This window comes from Porites lutea, chromosome 5, assembly GCF_958299795.1.
Source record: "Porites lutea chromosome 5, jaPorLute2.1, whole genome shotgun sequence".
Classification (NCBI taxonomy): Eukaryota; Metazoa; Cnidaria; class Anthozoa; order Scleractinia; family Poritidae; genus Porites; species Porites lutea.
In genome coordinates, this window is record NC_133205.1 from 43,009,574 (window position 1) to 43,024,039 (window position 14,466).

The 14,466-nt window shown below is 39.5% G+C and overlaps 1 protein-coding gene across 1 annotated transcript; it reads right to left on the reverse strand.

The window, feature by feature from the left end:
* Positions 1-1,774: 1,774 nt before the first annotated feature.
* LOC140938510 (MFS-type transporter SLC18B1-like) lies at positions 1,775-13,237 on the reverse strand. Its single transcript, XM_073387992.1, has 17 exons — positions 12,933-13,237; positions 11,363-11,458; positions 10,616-10,689; positions 10,202-10,349; positions 9,901-9,969; positions 9,356-9,446; positions 8,644-8,709; positions 7,930-8,000; positions 7,137-7,235; positions 6,513-6,610; positions 5,933-6,028; positions 5,104-5,178; positions 4,863-4,929; positions 3,775-3,801; positions 3,641-3,687; positions 2,559-2,616; positions 1,775-2,159 (listed from the first exon to the last, which is right to left on the reverse strand). Exons 1-17 carry the CDS (start codon positions 13,194-13,196, stop codon positions 2,154-2,156), a joined length of 1,452 nt encoding a protein of 483 aa, XP_073244093.1. The 5' UTR covers positions 13,197-13,237; the 3' UTR covers positions 1,775-2,153.
* Positions 13,238-14,466: the final 1,229 nt, after the last annotated feature.

Here is a 14,466-nt window from a genome sequence, read left to right on the forward strand (position 1 = left end):
ACGTTACACGGTAGCTTTATGGAAAACATATCTCTGGTGAAAATCCAAAAAAATTCAAAATCAAAGAAAACGTATACACAAAGAATTTGGTCAAAAGTTTCTCACAAAATTAAAATGGGGAATTTTGACCATCAAAATTGGAGTGATTGTTTGTATAAGAACCTATTTTTCTTTGCCAGGCTGAACAGGTTCTTATATTTTTGGGTATTTAAAAGCCAAATTTCACCCGGTTATTAAGTTGTTGTATGCGGGTTCTTACTGTATTCGATGATGCGCGAATCCTGATTCCGCTGAAGGAACTAAATGTGTTCATAGTTATTAGAGGAGACTGGTTATCAAAAGCGGCAAACATCAATGATAAAAACAACAGTGCTGCAGTTTATGTTGGAAGCACCCTGAAAGTGCACAACCCTTTGTTTTCTGTTGGCAAATTGTTACGGAATAAATTAATGCAACGTTTTTATTGGTCAATTCAATCAAAATGATAGGAATTCTTTTGAACGTTGTGCACTTTCAGGTCCACAAAAACATATAACAAAGGAGTCTGACAGGTTTCATAACCATTCCACTCAATTAACTATGATGTGTTTGAACACGTTACATCAAAGTGTTTTCTGCCTGTCTGCACAAATAATTAACCATCCTCGGAAACCCAGGGGCAGATAAAGGGGGCGAGGGAAAGTCTAAACGGGCGGAAAAATATATATGGAACGAAGAAAAGTAAAGAACGGCGAGAAGAGCTCTTCTCGCCGTTCTTTACTTTTCTTCGCGCCACATTTTTCCGCCCGTTTAGACTTTCCCTCGTCCCCACTATCTGCCCCTGGGTCTCGAAGGATGATAATTAACAGTCTTTTACATACATTACTTACAAATTTTCACTTTAATTTTTGTAGATATGTTAAATAAGTTAAGTGTTGATGTAATATTTTCATTTGCAGTTTATACTTGAAATACAACATATGTTTAAATATTTGATGTAAGGTCATACGAGACCTAATCATTACATGATTAACAGATTTACAACTGTTCATTTACAATATGTTAACTTCAGAGTGGCACTCATATGATCGGCGTTGTGATCGTTCAAATGGCTGGATTTTTTCCAGCGATTGCAGCCTTCATTCTCTGTTTAAACCAGACTCACCTAAAACTGTCACAAAGCTTTGAAAGTGAAAACAACTAAAATAGAAACATACTGCGTGTGTTCACCTTTTTTAAACGATAGAAAATGGCCAAAATCCAGAAAACTACTTTAAAGCCAGGAAAAGGCCCGCTTACCAGCCACTGTTCAGAAATTAAGGAGTCCGCTAGCATGCAAGGAGAGAGGGCTGTATTCGCAAGCTATGAGTCTGCGCTCTTCCCTGCAAACTTTCTTCTTTTTGGCACGAGTTACGTGGTGTATGTGGACGTTTGGTGTGTCAAAAATATATTGCAAGGTAGACCACACCATATAGTCTGCCTCATAGCTCCTCATACACCACCTGCCTTGCCTAGGCTTCTCAGGAAGGAATCTGATTACAAAGCGTCGGAAATCGAGCCTCCTCTAAGTTACCATTTTTCCATTCAACGGGAAAGAAGCGGAATTTTTGAGGATTTTACAATAAATAGAGCCATTATGATATTTGCTATTAGACATCAACTATTTTACATTCTTGCTTACATTCTCTCTTCATGGCACACGAAATCCCACTCTACTTAGATGCCCGTAAATGTTTTGCTATGACAGACAATAAAACGGCTTTGTGTTCTGATAATCGACTGTATACTACGTACACGTACTAATGGGAAGTGTTGTCTTTAAAGCAGTAAATTTTCATACCTTCTCCTAACGACCAAATCATTTTATATTTACAACTCCTTTACAGAAATAAGTCCGTCATCATAACTAGAAAAACATACATGACGGGGTCGTTTAACGTTGTGGCATGGTTTTACGATATTATGATTAGTCACTGTGTTTAGCGATCAGTACCTCAGTGCGTAACGTGACAAAAATATTAGTGGGAACACTGTGAATTGCTGCTAAAAAAAACATAACAACGACGACCATGACGCATGAAAACTGTTTGCGTATGAACACTTTTCTCCTCAGCCTCAGTTTTTAAATCACCAGTCCAGGAGTTAGGAATAAAAGTTCCGAGAAAGAAGAGTCTTTACGCCTGCAACAGAAAGAAGACACTAACTTCATCAAATAAACTCGTTTTGACGAAAGTAAAAGACATACTATATAGTCCCCAAGACCTACTCTTATTTTACAACGCGTTCTGCGTGGAGGGTGTGGGAAGAAACTCGCGCGTCGTTACCTGTTTTCCCGCGCTTTGCTAGACTTATTCTACAGGACCATTTCAATGTTTTCATCTGCTTGTTGTTTGGTTGGAAAGAAATTTTACCGAGTGCCGAAATTCCTCACGAAAATTTCTCTCTCATATTATTGACTCTATAATATAAAGTTTGGTCGATTCTAGAGCTATTCAATGAGGTAAGACTCTTACAACGCTATAATGTAAGTACGCGTAGCTTGTGCATTTAGAAAATGAAATAAGACTTTTTTCATTTACCTGAATGTGATTATCTTCTTCAAAAGGTTCTTTTCTTCTTGTGCTATATTTTCGAATACTGCGGGTGAACAAATACATAAGGAATATACATGTGGCAAGCTTACCTTAACACAGAAACTAACGGACTGTTTATATGGAGGTGGGGGACCTCAGGTAGGTGAGGTAACCTGCTTAGGTGGGATAAGCTGCCTGTCCATATAATCTCTGATGTTGTCACCCCACCTAAAAATATTGTCAACCCAAATAAAAATGAGAGCGGAAACGCGGGTTACCCCACCTAAGCGGGTTACCTCACCTACCTGCGGTCACCGGCACCTTCATGCAAACAGGTCCTAACTTAGTCCAAGACGATACATCCGGAAAAAGCGATGATAAGCTAGTGGCCCGAACCGCTACAACATGCCACCAACAGGCTATCATACTGTTGCTTTAAAGAAGCTTTTATATGATATGGCTGGCTGAGCTCCATGAACGGGCATCATGAAGGGAAAGAGGAACCTATCTTGGTCTTTCGGGATTACCCACCTTGTTCAAGCAAAAAAAAATTGACAAACGCTTGCTGGATGTTGTTCTCGTCCTTTTTGTACTCTTCATGAACCTCGTATAAGCGAAAACGGAACTTGGTCGATGCGCATGCAGTCACTTTGACATAACAAGCTTGGTAGAGCACGCATAATTACATAGTAATAACATAGGTTCTGTAGATGTCAATGGTACAGACCTCATTTTTTCTTACTTTGCAAGGATTTAGGTTGATTTCAGTGGCTGTTACGTCCTCGCCTTCAATAGGGAAATATTCCCCCTGCATCATTAACTTATTACTCCGTCACAAGGAACTAAGTTATGGGAGGAACAGACTGCTAGGGCTCTCCATTACGCATTATGATTAATTTTAGGAACCTGCCTTTAACCGCCACCGGGGGAGGAGGGAGGGGAAAGGCTTCTGCATCACTTCCACTAACTCTGTTGAACTGACCAATATGGGATTGAAACCTTAGCAACATTCAACTAGCACACAGGCTTATAAAATATCTACTTTGCAGCGTTACGGGCTAATTACGTAAGAATGGTAGTCTTGTTACCTTTTCCGTCCTTGGTCAAATAGCGTAAATAGAGCCAGAATAGAAGCCTGAAATAATAATAAAAAAATTATCAGCTATTTGCATTCCAAGCATTATCTGCCGTACTTGGTTGCCTTTCCTAACTAACTATTTACCTGAAATCCAAGAATTCCAGCCAAAGCCTACGGAGTGAAAGAGAAAAAAGGGGTCAAATGGAATGCCCAGGGTTTTAGAGGGGTAATTTTTTTTTCCTTTAAAGTCAGTCGGTGACTATTAGGTCTTTGCTCGTTTCGCAGATGTATATTTTCATGAAAAGCCATCGCCAGCATCACGGACGATTCCAAACTCCAACAACTTTGGACGATACTCATACACAGACTACTATCAACGTCTTACTTTAGAAAGCTGGTTTACTAACTTAGAACAAATGCCACTGAATCGTAGCCAACAGTTACCAGTGCCGTACAAACGACTTATTGACGAGATCAAGCAAAACTAACTACGAGAGAACGACTGGAGAACTGACAATTTGACTAACAATAGACGACTGTTTAACTGTGACAATAGACGGATCGAAACGCACCAATTACTGATCACGAATCTTCATAGCAAATACCATCACGGCTTAACTGACAGACGACCAATAACATCGCGACGTAATTGACCAATCAGATCAATAACCAGAGTATAATACCATCAACTGACGTGATACAACTCACTTTGACTCTAAAGATGACTACCACACAGGTTGTCGAAACGTCAGTCACTGTCAACAAACACAGTCCTATTCAGGACTACGTTCACCCGGACGATCAAACTCAACGTACTTTTAATACTCATACAGTCGATAATAAAAATATACAGACTGAATATACGGCAACTCCCGACTGTGCTTAAGGCTTAAAGGTTCGCCATGGACCCAAGCAAACGAATGAAAGAAGTAACTTAAATGTAATAAAGTCAAACCACCTGAATATTTGCAAGCGTGATCGAGGAGTTGAACTCACGACCCCGGAGAAGGAAGCAAATTTGTGGACAATGCGAGAATTAAACCCAAGACATACAGCTTATAAGTCTTCTACGCTGCCGGACCATTTGGCCACGCTGCCTCCTAGCGAAACAGCAAAGATAAACGTTTAAAGACACATCGCCAACAGTAAGCAGTCTCCCGACTCAACATGCAGTTTATTATAATTAACACGAGTTGATGGCCTTATATATATACAGTGCTTAGATCACTTACCACAGTCGACCACTCAAATGAAATGTAATGCTCTGTTAGTCCACTCACTGTTGGTCCTAGAAACGCACTGACACAATCATAAAAAACAATAATGAGGGAATCAATAAGTGACTGACATAGTCAAGGGTGAATGTACGGGTAACTAGCTTATCAGTGACTCCTGTGATACTACAGTCGCTTCTATTAGGAAAGGGCCGTATGTTGGGATACCCGAGAGTGTAAATCACATGTATCATCTTACCCTATACTTGCAGCTGCATTAAAAATCCCTGACAGAACTCCATGCGTGGTTATATCATCAGGCATTCCATGTTGCCTAAAAAGTATTTGAAAAGAAGACCAGGTTGGTTTTACGTTCTGTCGCGTTGAACTGTAAGTGTAGCGGGAAATAGAAAATTAAAGTGACACGTTTCTTGTTACATGACATAAATAACTCTTCTTTTACGAAAGCTACCAGCCACCGGCCACGAGGCAAGAATGAAAATGTCGAAAAGAGGGGAAATAGGACAACAAGGCAGTTTGACCAAGACAATATGCAAATATAAAGATCTCAGTATTATCTACTTCCCTTGGGGCACTGTGCTGGGGACTTGGGGCTCTAAGGAGGGTTTTGGAGCGTCCCCTGCTTCCGCCCCTAATAACACAAGTCGTGGAATATGGGCGCTGCGGACAGTTCTAGGCGAGTCTCTTTGATTTAAAAAATGACGACCAAACATTTTTCACGGATAAGGCTTTTCAACGACATTGAATGAAGTAACGAAGTACAACCTCATTCATTAACTAAGATTACGAAAAGGTCGTATTTCTGTTAAGTCAGGCCAGGTTAAAGAGACTGTTCTCTTTAAGGTGGACTCAGCAGATTTTTCGGTTATCTACCCCATTTTTTGAACAGTACATTGAAGTTGGAAGGTGATGTTACACAAAACGATTCGAAACGACGATTTCTATGACAACCTTGTTGGAACCATGTTGATACTACTTAAAAAAATGTCACAACAATGTTGCAACGCTCTGTTGTGCAGAAAATCGTCTTTACGAATTGTCCTGTGTAAGGCCAAGATAGCACTTACTTGGCTGTTTCTAACATATCTGGCATACAAGGCACTTGATACGCACTAACAGCATCACCTAACAGCGCCATAGAAACACATACAAGCCATACCTTCCTGCAAGGAAACACAAGTTTGTAAACAAACAATAACTGAATATAAACATGTAAACACTAACGAGATGATGTTCCGACGTTTCGGCGACCTCACGACGCCAGTATCAAGGAATTGGAAAAAAATAAAGGCGAGTTGAAAAAGATTCAGTTGTTGCTAAAGTCTTTGTCAAGCTCTACTTCATTTATACAAACTACGAGCTCGCATTTATTTATTTCCATTTCCTCGATAATTGCTTCACGAGGTCACCGAAACGTAGGAACATCATCTCGTTAGTTTTTCTACAGTTTTTCTCTACACCATTATTAAAAAAAATATACATGTAAAAACATAGTTCGCCAGGGAATAATGGAATTTCAATCCCTTGTGAACTAAGCAATTCTAGCACTAATTTCGTATGATTTGCTTACACAATTGTTTAAAATGCAGGGACCGCATGCAATTGGATCGGGCATAAGGATTCCAATATAACCACAGGAACACTTACCTCTGAGGAAGAAACGTCAGGAATGGGGCTGGAGCGAGCATAAGGATTCCGATGATTACGAACAACACACCTAACAACATCACCAACCGAGTTTTACCCTGTAACAAATAAAATTACCGGACGAAATGTAAATATGGTTATGACCAGCTGGCGTACAGTACAATACTAGTCATAGAGTATAGCCCGAAAAATATTAACTTTCACTTAAATGAGCTTCTACTTCATATGGATCGAATTTAATGATGCGTTAGTTAGGAACCTATTATCGCATGAGTAGCTGAGGGTTGTTGTGGGGAGGAAAACCTTCTGCAGTACAACTCGAGCAGCTGAGGTAAACGATGAGGGAAGGGTGTGACATAAACACGGAATAATATTGCCATGATTATTTTTCACTGCTGTTATCACTCTAGCTTAATTTGCCTGCGGTGAGAACAAGGGCAAAAAAACAATGGCATGACGAATCTTGTGTGCGATGTTATTCCAGTCGAGATCGGTAGAGGCAAAAAGCCATCAAACCTCCTCCAAACCTACACAACGACAGACGGACCTCAGTTTCCACTGATAAGGAGGTTTCGATGTGGATCACATTTAGCCGGAAGTCACTTAACTTAAAACGTCGCTTACCGTCTTGTCACATATCCAGCCAACCACAGGAGCAGATATCGCATAAGATCCCGCAACAAGTAAAAACAGCAATCCGACTTTGCTGGGACCCAGACCAAACTACCACACAAAAGAAAAATATGTTTGACAACAGAAGGATAAGAACGGATCTGAAGGAACGCGGGAACAAAGTTAACTCTTTTAGAAAGGTCGAACTGTAGAAGAAGCTGAAAAAATGACACTGTTCAAAGTCATGTCTTGTACAGAGAGTTGCTATCAAGGAACAAAACATTATACAAGGGAAACGTTATAAGGGAAAGCGACGGTGCTAAAAGAAAACAAAATAGTCAGTATATAACAGCTCGCTACAAGGTAAAAAGATACACTGAGGATTACGTTGCAAGGGCACAAAACTGCACATATTGCTAAAAGATATTTCTAATCATATAAAGAATTACAGGGATACATGACTAGTTCAAAAGAGAGACGAGAAATAGACGTTCGCTTTTGCGAACGTACTTGTAGGTGTGATACTTTCTCCTTCGTCCGTTGAACCTTTCAATGCCTTTTGGTGGTAGAGACGAAAAGCCCATGCCCCATTCACCGAAGTTCTTCAAAACTTATGATAAACGAGACTTTGAACTCTAACCCAGGAGTGAAAACCATTTCTTTTGTTATTGCAAGATTGGGCCGGCTCTGTTATCTAAAGGGGGATGAAGGAATCAAGACGCCCCCCCTTAATGTGTCTTATTTCCCTTTCATTTCTTTGACTTTTCCCTTTTTTTCTGTTTTCTTTCCTCGAACCACTACTTACTTTCTTCATATAAGGTGCGAATGTTGGATCCAGGAAACTAAGTATTATTCCCGATACAAGAATACAAAATCCTGGAAAAAAAAAGTACAAGAGCAGAAATTGAACGCAACAAAATAATAGGGAAAAAAGGAAAGAAGAAAACAGTTTAACAATTCTGTTAAAAATAATGACAGTGGAGATCTGGCAAAAGAAATGGGGGCGCGTTAGCAGAGCTTAAGTCAAAATGGCCGTTTACACTGTACTTGTGTAGCTAGTGAACAGAGAGAGACTGGATGCGTGGTGAATGAAAGGCCGCTTTTTGCACTGACTCGTACTTACATGTCATAGATCGAATACATGTAGTTGCATGTATAAATGGTAACACCACATGTACACAGGGCACCTACATTATAAATAGGCCATTTCCGAGTTACAAAAACTCTCACTTTAAAAACAAGGCTAAGTGTAGGTGCAAAAGCTTAATGTTAAAATGAGTTCTATTTGCATGAGAATAAAATATCATCTTAATGTCAATGGCTTCACACTGAGCCTCGCTTTGAAACAGAGGCTTAAGGCAACTCGGCATGGCCTATTAATGATGCACACACAGGACACCCAACATATATTTCCTTTAACAGTTCTTAATCGCGAACAAGCGCTGCATTGTAACCACATGAATAGGCTTCTTTAATGGCTTTGACAAAACAGCAGGCAAAATACACATAAAAATATTACCTATCACGGCGACTCCTGGGATCTTTGCAGCTTGAATTAATGAACCTTTCTTTTCTCTAAATACATCTAAAAAGACAAGAAAAGCAACAAGTAAAATAAATTGGCTTAGTTACCTCTGGTGAAAGACTCAAAAACTAACAGGAAATATGGCATTCACTACTGAGCGTGTACTTAATTATTATTTTTTTTTATTTCAGCAGCTGTTAGTTATAAGGCACCATTGCAACAACTGTTGTTGTTGTTAGGAAGGGCTCCTACTCTATAGGGCAAGGGGGTATCATAATTAGTGTGGAATGAAGAACTAAGATGCAGGGAAACCCATTGATATGATATACATGTAAAGTAAAGGCACCCAACAATGATGTGCTTTCGAAAACCTTCACCTTAACAAAAAGCTATCATAAAAGCTCTGCATCCATTCACAAGTGGAACTTCAATATAACTGACGAAGGGCCAAGGACTGACAAACAATGTTTGCTATAACAAGGTTTCATTATATCGAGGTTCTGTGACTTGAAAGCTCAGGGCTGGTATAAACATCAAATTTAAAAGCATTTTATAGATAATAGTATTCGCAGACACTTACAAGCACCTTGGCTGGTAAATGCATGCTAGTCCATGTCAATGATAATAATGTATTAAATATAATAATAATGTACATGCTCACTAAATAAATAAGTAAAGTAAAGGCTAGATCTTGATTTGTATTTACTTTCATCTCTTGGTAAAATGATCAATACCACAGGTAAAATTGATAGAAGAAGACTACCCATGACAATGAAGGGCAGTTTAAACCCTCCTGCCTGAAATTTTAAAGAAAAAATAGGATCAATAGCAACTAAACCATTCAATGACAATGACAACATCAACAACAACAACAACAACAACAACAACAATAATAATTAAAATAGAGGGTATTGCCAAAAACAGAGGAAGAAAAGAAAGAAAAAGATACAACACAATACTGCTAATAAACTTTCCAACAATGTTTTTCATTGGGGAAGGATCCAGGAATTTTTCATTGGAGGAGTCCAAATGAGTCTTGTGCACACACCATAACTTCTATTCTTTATGGGCATTACCATTACTTTTTACTTAATGTGCACCCCCCCTGCCCCGAAAAGCACACTCCATAGTACCCCCTAATGATCTCCCAGTAAAATAATACATCCTCATGTGAAATGACTTAATTGTGCAATTCACTAAAATTAAAAGTAAGTGAAACAGTCAATAAAATAAAACAGATTTATAACTCACAGAATAAAGAACTCCCCCAAGAGGTGGTCCTAACATGAAACCAAGACCAGTAAATGTCTCCATTGCTCCCTAACAGGTGAAAAATCAAAGCACAAAAAACAAATAAGCAACTGCTCTCACCACTGTTGCCTGCAAACTTAGAGACAACAGAATTTGGACAATGCATGCCGGGTGTGGTCTGTGTGTATTGGCCACCATAAAAACTAAATGCAGAAACACATAAACAACAAAATGAAATAAACGTGTCTAAAATATTGTTTGAGTATTGTTGCATGTCTGTAGTTTTGTATTTATAGCTCACCGTTACAACTCCTATCTTTGCACCAAATTCTCCGGCTACAATAGCAAATGAAGCCGTGTCAGCTGCTGCTCCGCCAAAAGCCATCACAACACGGAGAATAAAACAAAACACCACAAACACTTCACCCTTTGGAAGCAATGACACAAATCTAAAAAAAAAAAATAGTTAGAACAAGTCGTGTCAGCTCAAAACAGTTTATATTAATTAGCGTTGATACATTTCTTTACGTGCATCAGATTTTTTTTAAGATTGTTACATACATGTAGTGCATAGATGTCTATTCACTGTTTATGCAAAAATATAACATACAGTCATGTATTAAGGGCTTGCTTTCTATAATACAGATTATATTAACTTATTACACTTTAATGCTGAGGCATTACAGCAAAAAAATATGAATACTGGTATAAATACCCAAATAATATCTGCGACCCAGCACAAAGAAACAACCCTGCTGTCAATGTGAACTTTGGACCAACTTGTGGGAGCTAAAGTAATTAAAAAAGAAATAAAAATGAGATGTCCAGTAGAAACAATATTACAGTACAAGTTCCGCACAAGGTTTAGGTAGAGAAAATAGGTTTTCAATGTTGCAGGTGAGCAAGTTTGTGGACAAAAAATAAAAACAAAAAATAAAGCAATGACTACTTCGGTATATTTTGTACTTCTCATTCCAGTTGGTATTCTGGTATTGTCATTTTGCTGTTTTGGTACAAGAAAACAAATTACTGAATCAAATTACCCCTCTAATCATCCTTTTTAAAACTGCCTCTGGGTCTCTACCAAAAAAATTAACATAAAATAACACAACCTGTACTTGTACTGTGAATGATCTAACAGACCTCCACTACACCTCTTGTCTAATAAATGCCCCTCCTACGACACCCCTCTCTTATAAACACCCCTTGTCTAATACAAGCCCCCCCCCCCCCAATGAAAACATATTAGTTTTGTTGAGTTTATACAATAAAAAAGAGACTTGTTTGTTATCGCGATAATTAATTAATATATGAACATAGACAAATATCTCTTTCAAACGTCTCCCACCTTCTAAACAGCTCCTAGTTGGACCCATAAAGTTAAAAGAAAATGCCAGGCCTCTATTAGATCACTTACAGTCTAATGATTTACCAATGAAAAATGCACACAGAGTTCACTTACAAACACTCCCAATAATGGTGCAACAAGAAAGACCACGAGAGGATAGATACCAAAGATGAGACCAATCATAGTTCCTGATGCACCCATCTCTTGAGCCTGCAATACAAAGTCAGCAGACATGTATATCACCGGTATAAACATGTTATCACTGTTTCACAAGGGAAGCTAGGGAGGGAAGGGTATATATTTTGTTCAGTCCTCAGTTTATCATTCAAAATTTACATCAAATTCTGCAGTCCAAGAGGTGAAAATGTGTGGGCAAATCCCGGAGCCAGTAACTCAAACCCCATTTTCTCAGTCAGAAATACATTGCAATCCCAGTTGCCAAATATTTCTCTGTTTTCCAATAATAATGAATTACTGAAGCTCAAAAGCTAAATATATAGAGTTCCCAGCAAATACTTTTTCAGTACACAAACTAAGATTTCACTTTTTTTTACTGTCACCCATCATCAAACGTAAAGTCATTAAGAGTCACCAGGCGAAACGTTGTGTCATATTTTACCCCTGACCCATCTACAAGGACACTCATCTCGTTTACAAGGAGGAAGGGTGTCCCTGGTGCTAGGGTTACCTGCACAGTAGCACATTTATTTTTTTTTTTTTATGAGGGTGCTTACAAGGCAGGCAGGGTTACCCTTCCATAAGGCTAACCCTACCTGAATGCTAGGGTACTGAACAGGTTGTAAAGTAAATTTTAATTTTGAGGGTTGACTTTACCTTTAATGATTCATGTTTTTACAAGTCCATGGGTTTATGTACCTTCAAAACTCACATACTTTGATCATACGAAAATCTTACTGAAACAATGGATTTACCGACCTTGCATGCACCAGTAACGAAATTGTTAGGGACATCACTACTGCCTTGCATTGTTCAGTTATAAATGAGTGTTACAAAAAACCTGACAATACAGCCTTTGCTCATAATTGAGTTGGACCACCACAATCTTTTTTTTTTTTTCATTTAGTGGCATTCCAACTAAGGCCAACATGAAGTTAGCCTCCCCTGCAGACATTCTTAGAGGTGTGTCACGCATTCCTGTTCGTGGGGCAGGAATGCGTGACGCATCCCTAAGAATGTCTGCGGGGGACGCTAACGCGAAGTACACTTTGAGATTTATCACAATTACGGACACTCCAGAGAGGTTCTCCCTTAATTTTTTAACGTGGCCTATGGGGGGACGTGCCGCTGGACAGGGTATGGTTTATACCTCCTTGTCCTATAACCAGAGTATGAATTTTAGGAATTTTTTGCCCTAAACAGGGTCAGAGTTTCAAACCCTAAGCGGCTCACACCTATACCCAAATATTGGTCGACCACCCCGCCCCCCCTCCCCCCCTTTCCTTAAACCTTTAAAATTTTATTTTAAAAAAATTAAGGGATTTACTACACGTTTCACAATAAAGCGACGTTTCAAAAAGTACTAATAGATCGACACTAAGTGGAAGTTAGAAGTTATGGTATTTTGAGTAATTGGAAGGACTTTGCTGAACGTTTTGCAGTATCCCGGCACGTTCAGTGCGCTGAGTACGGGATTTAAAACAGAAGTCATTATAACATTATTTACCTCACTGGGAAAAAATGGAGACAAAATTGCGAATGATGCCGTAGCTGCAAAGTAAACAAGACACAAAGACACCAGAGTAAGCTTTCTCCTCGTGGTACTCCAGATTGCGGAACCTTTCTCGGCTTCTTCTTGTCGATCGTGCGCTCGTGCAGAATCAACACCATCTGCATCATCGAAGAAACCATCTGAATTCACACTGGACTGTTTGCTAAAACTAACACTTGGAAAACGAGAAATGCTGGGTCTACGAGTCCCAGTTGACATTTCTAACGATGCATGAAGGGGAAATAGTACAGAACTGTTTTATCAACCCAATACATGTAAATGAAGTGAAGTTAACTTTCGTTGCGTCCGGAGGAAAATATGTTTGTGGATCATTCTTTGTGTCATTCGAGGTCAAGCGCTTGCCTAGTTCCTAGGCCTCGAGATAAAGCCGCGCGGTCAATCCGCCCTCCAGGGCCCCGGTTATTCAAAGCTGGATAGCACTTACAGCGCTTGGATCCAGCGGATAAGTATTTGGGAAACCAATTGCGTTATCCACTGGATAGAGATTTATCCATCGGATAGCGTCATCCAACTTTTGAACGACTGGGCCATGGTGGCCTGGTATGGTAGCCTGCGCACAAAATTAGAATGGACGCAAGAAAAACGCGATGCGTGAGGGAAACACGCGAGGGCTGAAAAAGACATTTTGAGCTCTCTCAGACAGCAAAAAGAAAAAAACAACAACATTTTCATGGGCGTCCCAGTTCCTCTCAGGCAGGCCTCCCTTTTCCCTCTCATGTGTCTCTTACTTCTGATACTTTCAAGCGCAGCCTGGGGAATCGCTGTTCTGGCTTGCACAACAGGCGTTATAAGGGGCGATCAGCCGGGTTTTGGAACATCTTGGAGCCCTGGACGTCTAGCGTTTCGAGCTGTTGTTGGCCAATTTTGTTAAGCGCCCCGAGACCCACCTTAGCTCTCCCAACAGCACTAGTTGTATAGGCTTGTTAAAAACCAGGCTACTATATCATCGGTCGCTTTCCAAGAACCCAATGTTTTCTGGCCGATTTAGCCGATAGATACAAATCACATTTTGGCCTTTAAATACGGTTTGTCAAGTAGATTATAGATTGAAGTACTCGTCACTCATACAGTTGTCACTCTACTAGCGTCCAATCAGTTTAGAAGGAAGGTGCGATGTTGCTTTGCCTTGAAGAATTAAAAAGGCATGAAATATGGACTGCTATGCTGAGAGTATATAACTCACACATACGCACGTATCAATAGAATTTATATAAATGTTAGTTGATACGCTATTAGAAGTTTTACTTGAGGTCCGAAAACATTTAATACTTCCTCATCAATGATTCAGAAGTGACTACGAGACTATGAGCGTCGAAAATTAACAATGCAGTAATTACTTTATTATTACTAGCTCCTTCCCCGAGCATCACGATACGGTAACGCAAGGTTTCTAGCGGTTCCTCATATTAACAAGAGAGAATGAGCGGAATCTAGAGATCTGAAATGTTACGGTTCTCTATGACTCACA